Consider the following 13,220-nt stretch of genomic DNA (forward strand, 5'->3'; position numbering starts at 1 on the left):
AGAAGATGGATCAAGGGAGATAAGATCTGAGTAAATGTCTTCAGGAAAAACCTATGCAAAAATTATTTGACAAGAGGCATGTCGTTCAAGTCAAGAGCAAGCCAGAGGTATGCCACAGTACTAATTAGGTTCATCATTGTTCTGGAGGTAGCAGCCAATGCAGCAGGATAAGAAAAATAATTAAGAAGAAAGAGTATAGAAAAGTGGAGGTGAATTTTTATTACAAATGTTAGTCCAATATATACCTTTTTGCTTATGTATTAATGGACTGTCCCTGAAAAGATATGTAAGGAACTGGTCAACTGGCTGCCTCTGGGAAGGATAACTAAGTAGCTGGGGTACAGAGTGGGAGGAAAACTTACACTATCTTCCCTTTGATACCTTTACCATCATATGAATGTAATACCTGCTAAAATTAATAGTTTTTAAAATAGACCTCCTGCTTATAAAATCCTCTGACAGGTTAGAGATGTTAGAGACCCCTCCACAACAAATTGTTGCTTCCCTTGGCAGGGACCAACGAAACCATTAATTGTGCTGTATGAAGGGTCACCAACTGTTCCGAGCTCTCACCATGTGCCAGATACCTTGAGAAGGGCTTTACATGTGTCGTTTCTTTTGGCCTTGCAACAACAAAAAAGGTCCCTCCCCCGTTGTCCAAAAGAGGGGTCTCTGGCACAGGGACAAAGTGACTTTCCCAAAGGAGCACATTTGACAAGGGTATGAGCTGAGCCATCGATTGGGTTCCTCTGGCTCCAGATTTTGGTGTTTTTGAGAAGAAATCTATTAACAGGGGCCATCCAGGCCAGTTGTTGGGGGATATGGGAGCTAAAACAGTGGTTGAAAAATAGGTGGTGGTTTCGCCTGGGAGATTCAGTCTCAGAGCAGAAGTGCCAACGCCTGGGAGCAAGTGGGAGGCTTCAGCCCACCCTGCATTTCTCTCAGAGCACATGAGATGGGCTTAAGGCCTACGAACGAGGCATGCAAACACAAGCTCCCTAGCTTCTTTTCCAGGAGGGAAATCTCAAGAGCTGCCCCTGTCATGGTAAAAATGACTGCTGTTTATTGAACACCTACTGTAAGGCAGGCACTATGCTTTACCGCCCCTGAATCTTTACATTAGTCCTACTAAAACAGGGATAAATCTTCCCTTTTTTTTTTCTTTTCTTTTCCTTCCTTCCTCCCTCTCATTTTCCCTCTGTTTTCTCTGTCTCTCTTTCTCCCTCCCTCCTTCTCCCCACCCCTTCCTTCTTTCCTTGCTTTCATTTGAACCCAGGACTTTACACATAGTAGGTGAGCACTGTACCACTGAGTTACACCTCCAGCCTGATGTTTCTATTTTTACCCAAGGAAGCAGCCTCAGAGACATTAAATGTCTTTACCAAAGTCACACAGCTAGTGTGTGTCTGAGGGGATTTACACACAGTTCCGTCTGATGTCAGGGGCCATAGTACCATGTCAGTGAGTCATGTGGCTGAGACCTGTTGTGAGGACAGACATGAAGGACTAGGGGAGAGAGGAGACCAGGACCAGTCCATCAGGACCTTAGGAAGTGGCAGGCGTGACTGTTTCTACACTTTTTCTTTCTTTTAGGGTGACTTGGAGCCCCTTCCCTGGCCCCAGCGTGTCAGCATCTGCTCAGGGCTGCTCTGTGCTGTTGAGCACCTGCATGGCCTGGAGATCATCCATGGCAACATCAAGAGGTGAGAGTTGGGTTGGACTCACCAAGGGCCTGGGCTACAAGGCTGGGCCTAGCACCAGTTCTTGCGTCTCCTTTCTCCCTCTGCATCTCATCTCTTTGCTTTTCTCTCCCCACCTTCCCTCCCCTAGATATCTTCTTTCTCCTTGTTATGCCCTCAAAAATCATTGCTTTTGGGCTGTGCCCTCTGGTTGCTCTCTGCATTCATGCCTGCCTGACTCCATGTTTGTCTTCCTGAGCTGCTGTTTTCCCAGCAAGCCCTCCGCGCCTCAGTGCATTTCACTGTCCACTCAGCAGCCACTGTGGACCTCATTCTTGAGCTTTGGGCCATGTCTGCCAATCCCCCTGGGATTTTGAGCTCCCTGATCTTCTTAGAGACCCGTGCACTGTTGCTTGTGTATCATGGTGATAGCATCTTGTCAGGAGAGCTTCCTATACTCCAGCTTCTCAGTATCATGTGTCCAAGAATAGAGGTCACAACATGGGTTTCAGCATCTGCGATTTTTAAAAGATTTCTGAAAATCTGATAGAACCAGCTGTGGAATCACAAGACTCATAGTTCCCCAGAGGCTTATCTCCATTTGACACATGCAAATGTGGAAGCCCTTTCCTCTTTTCTCTCCCCTGATTTTCATTTCATTGAATCCACAATTGTATTGTCAAGGAAGGAACTGGAAGGGCTAGAGGTCATCACTGGTATGTATACTATCCTGACTCATCAGTAGGCCTTTGGTTTTTTTTTTTATTATTATCTACACATGACATTACAGTGATCTTGGCAATTCATACATTTGTATCATTGGGGTATAATTTCTCATTTTTCTAATTGTACAGATTGCAAAATCACACTGGTCATAGAGTCACCCGAGCCTTTGTTTTTTTCTTTCTTTTTGTAGTACTGGGAATGGAGCTCAGGCCCTTGTGCACACTGGGCAAGTGCTGTACCACTAAGCTGCTCCCCAGCCCAGCCTTTTTATAGCTTGTTTCAATTCCTCCCTACACAGATCCTTAGTCCTAGATAATAGTTGACTGGTTGCCAGTTCATCTTCTGTTTCCTCTCTTTATTTCCCCACATTGAGTATCAACCTCTGCCGCAGTCTGGCTGGGCACAAATCACTAGCCACTGAAGCAGGAACAAACTTTATTTTTAAACTGTAGGAAAACACTTCACACAGCTCCCGGGGAATCGTCCTGAACGCCACGAGGCTTGTCCAGGAACCCCCAGCCGGAAATATCTCTCCCGGAAATCCCTCCTCCTGCACTTCCCCAACCAATGGGAACTCTCGGGGAATCCCCGGAAATCCCCACGAGAACTCCAAAATAGTGCGAGAACTCAAAAGTTGCGGCAGAGGCGGATAGTAATGCCTCGCCTGTCAATCAATACTGTTGGCAAAATGCCAGGGGCCATACAGACTCAGCCGTGGCTCTCAGCAAACCTCGTGGTTAGTGACTCCATAATCTTCCATTAAAAGGTTTTACCCATAATTTACTTAAGCCCTCCTAACAGTGAGTGTTGGAATTGGTGTCTACATTTGAAGATACACATGTCACCTAGCTTATCTCCCCACTTTCACATTCTTTCCCAGAGTTATTTCCCATCAATGAGATAAATGGGTCAAATAATATTTTTATTGTTTTTTGTAAAATTTTTTATTGCCCTTTTTATTTCTTAGGATCTGGGACGCTGATATTTTGACTTGCATCAGCCATGCGGAGCTGGGGTCAGAACAGCTTTGGAAGGGACCAGATTGGCGCACTGCGTGGGCTTGGCCAGCTGAGCTGATCAGGGTTGACATTTGTGGGGAGCAGGAAGGCTCCACCTCTGTAGCCACATTCCTGGGGCAACAAGACTAATTCTTTTTTTTTTTTTTTAATTTATTTTTTAGTTGTAGTTGGACACAATACCTTTATTTTATTTATTTATTTTTATGTGGTGCTGAGGATCAAACCCAAGGCCTCATACATGCTGGGCGAATGCTGTACCACTGAGCCACAACCCCAGCCCAAGACTAATTCTTAAGTCCATCCTCATTTGTTAGAGGAAGTGGGTTCCCAGTGCCCTGCCTTTGCCTGACTGGTCTGGCTCGTGAGCTCTGTGTTGAGGGTCTTCAGTAACTCCACCACTTCCAGGGGCTGACATTGCCTACCCCTAAGTCGTCTTCCAAAAGAGGGTCCATGGCAAACCTTCCAGCTTAGAATGAGAAGATTCTCTTTGCTTTTCCACAGCTCCAATGTTTTGCTGGACCAAAATTTCACCCCCAAGCTGGCTCATCCAATGGCTCACCTGTGTCCTGTCAACCAAAGGTCAAAATACACCATGATGAAGACCCACCTTTTCCAGGCCTCCGCGGCGTACCTGCCAGAAGATTTCATCAGGGTGGGGCAGCTGACAAAGCGAGTGGACATCTTCAGCTGTGGAATAGTAAGAGCTTTCTTCTTGGCTCAAACTTGGGTCTGTACTCACTTGCCTTCCCAGAGCTGCTTTGTAAGCCCAGGATATAATGGGTTCTGGGGTGGGGGGACATACGTATGTGATCGACTGTATGTGGTTCAAAAAGGCTAAAATATTTCCTCTCTGGCCTGTTAGAAAAATGTTTGCCAACCCTTGAAGTAAAGGCATTCCTGACTGTCTGGATTCTAAAAGGCTATAGATATTATCTCCTGACTTACCTAATTCCACCCAGTCATCCATCAGTTGTTTATTTGTGGGGTTTCCCTCATTTGTTCGTTCACTGTGCAGCCATCTATCCTGTGTCCAGCATCCATTTGTCCAGTAGCCATTCAGTGCCCATCTACCCAGCCAATATCCCTCCCTGCCACCACCTCCAACCTTGCCCTTTGTGACCGTGCACCAGGCCCCCGGGGTATAATGTAACTACAACACATTTCCTCCCTCAGGAGCACATGGTCCAAATATAGCAGTCCTCAAAATATCTCTCTGTATAACACACCCCAGTTCCTTGAGATCTCTACAGGATCGATGTGTTGTTAGACCAGGATGCAAGAAAAGACCCCTGATTCCAATTAAAATCAAATTAAAGCAAGCTTATTATTTCGACCGGCCGGGCTGCCTCTCCCAACAAAAACCACGGGAACAAGACAGCCCTGCAACTTTCTTGCAACCCAGCTTTATAGCCCAGAAAGTTACACAAAGGGGGGTTACAGATAACACAACTCTGAGGAGCATAACACAAAGGCTAGTTTACATTTTTGCTGGCCCCGACATCAGAATTTATGAAGGTCATTAGAGCCTCAGAGAGGGTTGTTATCTGGCCAGGGAAGGCCAAGATTGATGAGGCATCACTAAAGTTTCAGAGAGGGCTACTATCTGGTCAGAGAGAACCAGGCATGTGTGAGTTCAAGGCACGGGCAGGCATTCCAAGCTAGTTCAGAATTTGCAGGAATTTATAGTAAAACTGAAATTATCTTTTCATGGCTTTGTGGCGAGATGGCTCCCAATTTTAAGAGAAAATCAGGCTGGGTTTATCAGTGTAAAAAGGGTTTTGTGGGGCTGGGGATGTGGCTCAAGCGGTAGCGCGCTCGCCTGGCATGCGTGCGGCCCAGGTTCGATCCTCAGCACCACATACAAACAAAGATGTTGTGTCCGCCGAAAACTAAAAAATAAAAAAAAAAAAAAAAAAAAGGGTTTTGTAGCCAATCATGTTTGCAAAATACTGGGTTGGTTAAACACAGTCAAGCAGGGTTCTTTACGTTGTGAATTCGTTGAGAAAGGTATGCTGAGTTTCCGTTCACTTGACCTTGTTTTCTCAGAGTATCTGTCAGCGTCAGTGTTCCATGGAACCCAGTCTGGGAAACATTGGCTAGAAAAGCGGCAGCCTGTTTGGCCTCAGCCAAACACAGTCAGCTGTACCTGGGCCTTGTCCTCTCTCTGCTGCTCCAGTCTTGAACTCTGCATTTCCGGTCTCTGACCATGATGTCTTACCCTGTCACGTCTGCCACGAGAGCCCTCATCCGGACCACTGTGGGCCAGATTCAGCTGCCTTCTGTCTCAGCTTGTCTAGCTCTGCTGGTTTGCTCGCCTCCCTTGGCCCATTTCGAATTTTCCTGTTCCTTTAAGAACCAGCAGGCCAGCATGGGATGCATATCTGTAATCTCAGCTACACAGGAGGCTGGGGTGGGAGGATTGCAAGTCCAAGGCCAGCCTGGGCAACTTAATGAGACCCTGTCTCAAAAAATGAAAATGGTGGGAGATATAGCTCAGTAGTATAGCACCCCAAGATTCAATCCTCAGTCCTACAAAAAATAAACAAATAAAAAATTTAAAAAGTGAAAAAGAATCCATAAGACTGAACTCCTAAGTGCTGAGCACCTAGACCCAGCTGTTACTTTCTATCCTGTGGCCTAGATTACATTACCCTTATCTCTGGGCCTCAGTTTTATCTTCAGTAAAATGGGGGTAATGGTACATATGGGATTATATATGTGAACTGGTTAGCACAGTACCCTGCACACATCGAGATATTTATTTATTTGTTTATTTATGCTGGAGATGGAGATGGGGCCTTGTGCATGATAGGCAAGTGCTGTACTACTGAGCTGCACCTTAAGCTCTCCCAAGTATTTTTTTTTTTTTTTTTTTTTTTTGTGGTATTGGGGATTGAACCCAGGGGCACATGTCACTGAGCTACATCCCTGGCCCTTTTTCAAAGTCCAGACTGGCCTCCATCTTAAATTCTTTTGTTTCAGCCTCCTAAATAGTTGGGGTTACAGGCCTGTGCCACTGGGCCCGGCTATTAGCATTTTTTTTAAATATTTATTTTTAGTTTTTCGGTGGACACAACATCTTTATTTTATTTGTATGTGGTGCTGAGGATCGAACCCAGCGCCCCGTGCATGCCAGGCAAGCGCATTACTGCTTGAGCCACATCCCCAGCCCTATTAGCATTTTTTAAAAAACATTTTTTAGTTGTAGTTGGGCCCAATACCTTTATTTATTTATTTTTATGTGGTGCTGAGGATCGAACCCAGGGCCTCGCATATGCTAGGTGAGTGCTCTAACTGCTGAGCCACAACCCCAGCCCCCCTTGGCATTTTTTTTTTTTTAATTTCTTGTAGTTGTAGATGGACAGACTGCCTTTATTTTGTCTATTTTTGTGTGGTGCTGAGGATCACACATGCTAGGCAAGTGCTCTGCCGCTGAGCTACAGCCCCAGTCTCTTAGTGTTTTTTAAAAACTTTTTTATAGTTGTAGATGGACAGAATGACTTTATTTTATTTGTTAATTTTTATGTGATGCTGAGGATCGAACCCAGTGCTAGGCAAGTGCTTTGCCACTGAGCTACAGCCCCAGCCCTCTCTTAGCATTTTTTTTTTTTTTTTTTTAGAGAGAGAGAGAGAGAATTTTTTTTTTAATATTTATTTTTTAGTTTTCGGCAGACACAACATCTTTGTATGTGGTGCTGAGGATCGCACTCGGGCCGCACGCATGCCAGGCGAGCGCGCTACCACTTGAGCCAAGTCCCCAGCCCCATCTTAGCATTTTTTTGATGAGCACCAAATAACTGCTGTAAATGGCTCATCCATTACAGGCCCTGTGAAAGGGGCAGAGGAAATATTTGCTTATTAATTTCCCCTCATTCTCTCCCTTCCTGGAAGGACCTGGACTTTGAACTGGCTCCAGTCCCACTTGCTGCAGTGGTGCCCTCTGCTGCCCCCTCCTGGCCACTGGGTCATTCAGCCAGTAAATGGGCCCCTATTCCACCTTGGCTGAAGGAGAGTTTTGGGAAAAAGATTTGACCCCAAGGGTCAGATGTTCATTCCTGTAACATTCTCATGTGCTTGATCCCTATTTCACAATTAGGACACTGAGGCTCAGATTTTAATTGTCCAAAGATCCCCTAAATATGTGAGGAACAGTCACAGAGTTTGAACTCAGTTCTTTACCACCACACTTCTCTCTGCTGCAAATTCTTGTTCAGAGGTTTCCTGTTTAGTAAGACACACATCATGGTTTTACATAATGGTGGGGTTCATTGTTAGGTATGATAATATAATTTGGGTATAATATCATTCTCTTTTTCCTTCCCTTCCTCCTTTCCCTGGTCCCTTTCCTCTGCTCTATTGATCTCCCTTCAATTTTCATAAGACATTCCCCCCAACCATCTTTCTTTTTCCTTTTTCTTCTCTAATTTCTACATATGAGATAAAACATACAGATTCTCGACCTTCAGAATTTGGCTTATTTTGCTCAACAAAATGATTTCAGGTTCCATTGATTTTCCTGCAAATGACATAATTTCATTCTTTTTTATAGGTGAATAAAAATCCATTGTGTATATATACCACAAAATGAAATAATCTTTAAAAAATAGCATGTTGGAAGCCAAGCAAACTGGTGCATGCCTGTAGTGAGGCTGAGGCAGGAGGATTGCACATTTGAGGCCAGCCTCAGCAATTTAGTGAGACCCTGTCTCAAAGTTAAAAATAAAAAGAGCTGGATGTAGCTCAGTGGTAAGGTGCTCCTGAGTTCAATACCTTTACAAAAAAATGTGTATTGGAGCTGGGCACAGCATCACATATCTATAATCTCAGCTAGTTGGGAAGCTGAGGTGCAGGAGGGAGGATCAAGAGTTTGAGGACTCCTGGACAATGCAGCAAGATGTTGTCTGCCAAATAATAACAACATACACACATTTACACACTTGACTTTTTGAATTCCATCCTCCCTGTTTTGCTGTTGGTGAGACTGCTGGCAGCATGTCCCAGACTTTGAGCAAGTGTCTGCTGGCAAATGGCAGAGCCATCCTGGGGCTCAAACTGCACTACAGAGAAGCTTTCCTTATGGCCAATTCTCCCGCTGACCTTGTGCATGAATGTCAGAGCTGAACTGTGGTAACTCCCTGTTCTGTTCTCTCCAGGTGCTGGCAGAGATCCTCACTGGCATCCCTGCAGTGGATAATGACCGCAGCCCAGTTTATCTGGTAAGGGACTAGGTCACTTCTGGCCAACAGGCTGGTACCTGTGGGTCATTGCTGTGTGTAGGGAGGTCTGGGTCCGTTTTAAACACACTCATGAGGCCTCAGTCCAGGGTTTGATTTGCATTTGTGCAAAATGACTTTCACTGCCCAACTTCCATTGGCCAAACAATTGCTTTCTCACGATGGTTGAATTTAGAATGGGTAGGGAAGACCCATTTCTTCTCTACCTATCAGGCAGTTAGATAGGGTTGTCTTCAACTTGGTCAAAGTTAATTTCTGCCCCTTTAAGTGGGTTTTTTTAAAAAAAAAATAATAAATGGGGTTTTTGTGAGACTGCGGTTGTGGCTCAGAGGTAGAGTGCTTGCCTAGCATGCATAAGGCACTGGGTTCCATCCTTAGCACCATGTAAAGTAAAATAAAGACATTGTGTTCACTTATGACTAAAAAGATTTTAAAAAATGGGGTTTTGTAATAAAAGCAGTACTTTTATAGGTCAAAGATCACACAGACACACACAAACACAGTGTCATTTCAAAAATGTGCTGAGTAGGTATGACTCTGCTCTGTGCTAGGCACTTTTCATATATAATCTTTCAGAATCTTCTCAAAATCCCCATGATGGGATCATGATGATGGTCCACAGATGAGGAATGTGGGCCCTGAGAGAGACCTCAGAGTCCTACATGCCACAATTCTGACTTGGGTCCTTTGGGTTCCAGATCTTAAGCTCTTGCCCATGATACTTTTCTGAGTATTTAACTATTGTGACAGTCCACCCATCCAAACTCACCGTTATCGCCCCCATATTGCTGCTGAGAAAGCTTAGGCTCAGGTGCCACATGGCAGGGCTGAGATTGAGTCCATGCCTTCTGCAGAATTGCTCAGGGGCTGTGCTAGCCCAGGGTACTTTCCTGCCCAGATGTTGAGACCATTGGAAAACCAGCTCTGTGTGTGTGTGTTTGTGTGTGTGTGTGTGTGTGTGACCCCCAAACACACCCTGTGCTCTAGGGTGGGGAGCCTGCTGGCCTTCCTTTCTATATAGAAAAATCACCCTTGTCCCTTTGCTGAACTCTGTGGGCTCCACCCTTTTTGGCTCTGGATCCCAGATGCTGTAAAGAGGGCATAGATCCAATGTGGATGTGGTTTGGGGCCCTTTAGGGGTGATCTTTCTTTCCTGACTTTTCCTCAAGACATAGTCTCTAGCAGTCCTCTGGGACTCCCTGGAGAATGTCATATGAGGAGGAGGTTTTTTTTTTTTTTTTTTTTGTTAAATGGTTTCCACAAATGTGGAGGGATATCATTTTTGATAACCCTTTTTTGAAATGAGGGGACAGTTAACGTTTGACCCCCAAATCTAACCACTTTGTGTAATGTATTATTATTATTATTATTATTTTTGGTGCTGGGGATTGAGCCCAGGGCTTCTTGAATCCTAAGCATGTACTTTACTACTGAGTTACACCCCCAACCCCTGTCATATTTTAAATTTTAACAAAAACTTCTTGTAATACTTAAATACTACTATTTTTTATTTCAGTCACTCCATACACTTGGCTTAGGAAACCCAGCAGCTCAGGGACTCCATTCCTCTGTCTCCATCATCCCTTCCTACTGCAGGGATGGTCACTTCTCCAAACCCCTTGTTATCATGGACAATTTTAAAGCAAATCCCAGATATTATGTGATTGTATACATGAAATAGTTATTTTCTTAGTTCCTTGATATGATTTAATAACCACTCCTTATTAAGAGTGGAGTTATTAATGGAGCCAGAGCCTCGCACATGCTAGGCAAGCACTCTACCACTGAGCTGCACCCCCAGCCCCACGGTTGTTTTTGCAAGGTGGTTTGCTTGTGGACCCAAAAAAGTCCTCAGTCCAGTTGTTTCTTGTGGGTGTCCTCTCTCGGCCCCTCCTCCCTTTGCCTTTTGAACGTCATTGCATTTTTGTGAGTCAATAGTAGACTGCCCCACTGTGTCCTTATGGTGTCTTTCACTTGTTTCTCTGTACCCTGTATATTTCCTGTGCCCTGGCTGCTGGCGATTCAGACTAGGTGTGGGTTTGTGGGTTTGTGTCAGTGCACTTCCTCCAGGTGCCCTGGGCTTGCAATTGCATCACGGGGCCCTGAGCCCTGTGTCCTACTCATGAATGGTGAGTGCTGAGATTTGCTGCTGACTCCTCCATTGTGAAGTCCCATCATCCTGTCACAGCCTGTTCTCAGCACCTCTTGCTGATGGTGGCTAGATAAGACCTGTCTTTCCATCAGGCTGCTGCTTTTATCAGTCTTGCAGCATAATCACCCTGAGTAGTTTCTGGTTCCATTCCAGGCGGTGGTAACCTATGTGCCTGTCAATCACAAACCTTGACTGTCACTTATTCGTCTGTCCACTTTGAACACCATTATTTTTTTAATTTTATGATGCTGGGGATGGAACCCAGGGCTTTGCTGATGGTAGGCAAGTGCTCTACTATTGAACAACACCGCCAGCCCCCATTACACTTTTTAAAAATATAAACATTTAAAAGGCAGAGCTCATACAAGGGAATTGTGCAAATGCACCCCTTATCTGCTACAGGTTTCTCTCCAGGTATTGAGCTTGTGGCTGCTTCTCAGATCCTCATACCCCCCATTGGCTGGATGGGGAGACTGCAGTAGAGTGGGATTTGTTTGCTTATTTATTTATTTAATTTGTTTTTGAAGTAAGCATCATGACCCATGACTGATAATCTTTCAGAGCTGTTTTTTTTCCTGAATTGTAAACATACTTGTAGTTTTTCTTCCTTTTTTCTTTGGTACCAGGCATTAAACCCAGGGGGTTTAAACACTCAACAATATTCCTAGCCCTTTTTATTTTTTATTTAGAGACAGGATCTCGCTAAGTTGCTTAGGGCCTTGCTAGGTTGCTGAGGCTGGCTTTGAACTGCGATCCTCTTACCTCAGCCTCCTATGTCACAATTTGGCACCACAATGCCCTGGCACTACCCTTAGCTCTCTTGTTTCTTTTGATCGTTACAGCTCCTGTTCTGAAATTCCCAATTCCCAACTTTTCCATTCATTTTTATTCTCTCCTGAAGAACCTGCTGGCAATGGCAGTGCCCAGGATTCCATCTTCTGCAGGGTAGGCACAGGCAAGGGTAAACTTCAGAACCTGCTTTGTGCCCCTGACTTCAACCACAAGCTCTTTAATGGGGACCTTGATGGCTATGGAGGAAGAAAGAGCCCATGTCATTGTTAACAAGACTTAAAGTCATAAATGTGAGTCAGGTGCTCAGCTTACACTAAGACATAAGTCATAAATGTGAGTCAAATGCTCAGCCTACAGTAAGTGGTATGCAAATGACAGTTGTCACATGGGCTATTGCATATTGATTCTGCATCAGGTTTCCCACTGTGCTGTGGGTACATTATCCTGATAATGTTTGTGTTAGTCCTAGTAGTAAGGTATTTTTGTTACCCTATTTTCCTGCTGAAGCAACTGAAGCCTAGAAAGGTCAGGCCCTAGTGGTTGTGGGGTGAGGGCACTATGGGATGCCTTAGGTATATAAGGAATTTAGATTTTCCAGTTCCTGAGTATTTCTCTGGTGTCTGGGACTTGGGTGTTTTATTTTATTTATTCACTTTTTGGTACTGGAGATTAAACCCAGGGGCATTTTACCACTGAGCTACATCCCCAGCCCTTTTTATTTTATATGTTGATATAGAGTCTCACTAAGTTGCTGAGGCTGGCTTTGAACTTGGGATCCTCCTGTCTCAGCTTCCCGAGTCCCTGGGATTATGGGAATGTACCACTGAACCAGGCCTGGGCATTTATTTTTAAAATTTCCTGTGTGTCTGAGAAGGTTTTGAGGCTCAAGGGCTGTCCTGGAGGTGGGCAGGGCAGGTGGGTGGCTGCCACAGCCTGCAGCTCACAGGGACCTCACACCCTTCTTCCCACAGAAGGATCTACTCCTCAGTGAGATTCCCAGCAGCACCTCCTCACTCTGCTCCAGGAAGACGGGTGTGGAGAAGGCAGTGGCAAAGGAGATCTGCCAGAAGTACCTGGAAAAAAGAGCAGGGGCGCTGCCAGAGCACTGTGCTGAGGCCTTGGGCACAGCCATCTGCCTCTGCCTGCGGAGGCGCAATGCCAGCCTGGAGGAGGTGAGCCGTGCCCTCAGCTGGGCCTCACTTTCGGAGGATGCCTGTGCCTGCCTTGCCAGGGCTTGCTGGGCATGATCTCATAAATAAGGGCTGCCTTTGGTGACAAGTAGAACCTACTGGAGTACTCATGAGCAAAAAGGGGCAGTGTGTGGACAGTGGCGGGGAGCCTGAGAGCAGGTGTGTGGCTGGGCCAGACTCTCTGATGTTTACAGACTCTACTTGCTTTCTCCAACGGTGTTTCGTTCCCTCCTCTTCTCTCTGGGTCCCCCCTTCCTCTTTTCCTCCACCCTCTTTTTTTAAAATATATTTTTAGTTATACACAGGCATAATATCTTTATTTTGTTTATTTATTTTTATGTGGTGCTGAAGATTGAACCCAGTACCTCACATATGCAAGGCAAGTGCTCTGTCACTGAGCCACAACCCAGCCCCCTCCATCCTCTTTT

General features: G+C 45.2%; 2 protein-coding genes across 3 annotated transcripts in view; one reads left to right on the plus strand and one right to left on the minus strand.

Moving 5' to 3' along the window:
* Positions 1-13,220, minus strand: part of Cidec (cell death inducing DFFA like effector c) — a 554,473-nt gene that overhangs the window by 231,726 nt on the left and 309,527 nt on the right. The window lies entirely within an intron of this gene.
* Positions 1-13,220, plus strand: part of Irak2 (interleukin 1 receptor associated kinase 2) — a 55,678-nt gene that overhangs the window by 38,967 nt on the left and 3,491 nt on the right. The window contains exons 8-12 of one of the 2 annotated variants that reach the window (XM_027931863.2): positions 1,594-1,703; positions 3,373-3,420; positions 3,926-4,121; positions 8,578-8,640; positions 12,574-12,774. In XM_027931863.2, the coding sequence (XP_027787664.2) occupies positions 1,594-1,703; positions 3,373-3,420; positions 3,926-4,121; positions 8,578-8,640; positions 12,574-12,774 (618 nt within the window). The remainder of the gene's footprint in view (positions 1-1,593; positions 1,704-3,372; positions 3,421-3,925; positions 4,122-8,577; positions 8,641-12,573; positions 12,775-13,220) is intronic. The other variant, XM_027931865.2, reaches the window with a different exon arrangement.

The sequence above is a fragment of the Marmota flaviventris genome, chromosome 20 (genome assembly GCF_047511675.1).
Source record: "Marmota flaviventris isolate mMarFla1 chromosome 20, mMarFla1.hap1, whole genome shotgun sequence".
Taxonomy (NCBI): domain Eukaryota; kingdom Metazoa; phylum Chordata; class Mammalia; order Rodentia; family Sciuridae; genus Marmota; species Marmota flaviventris.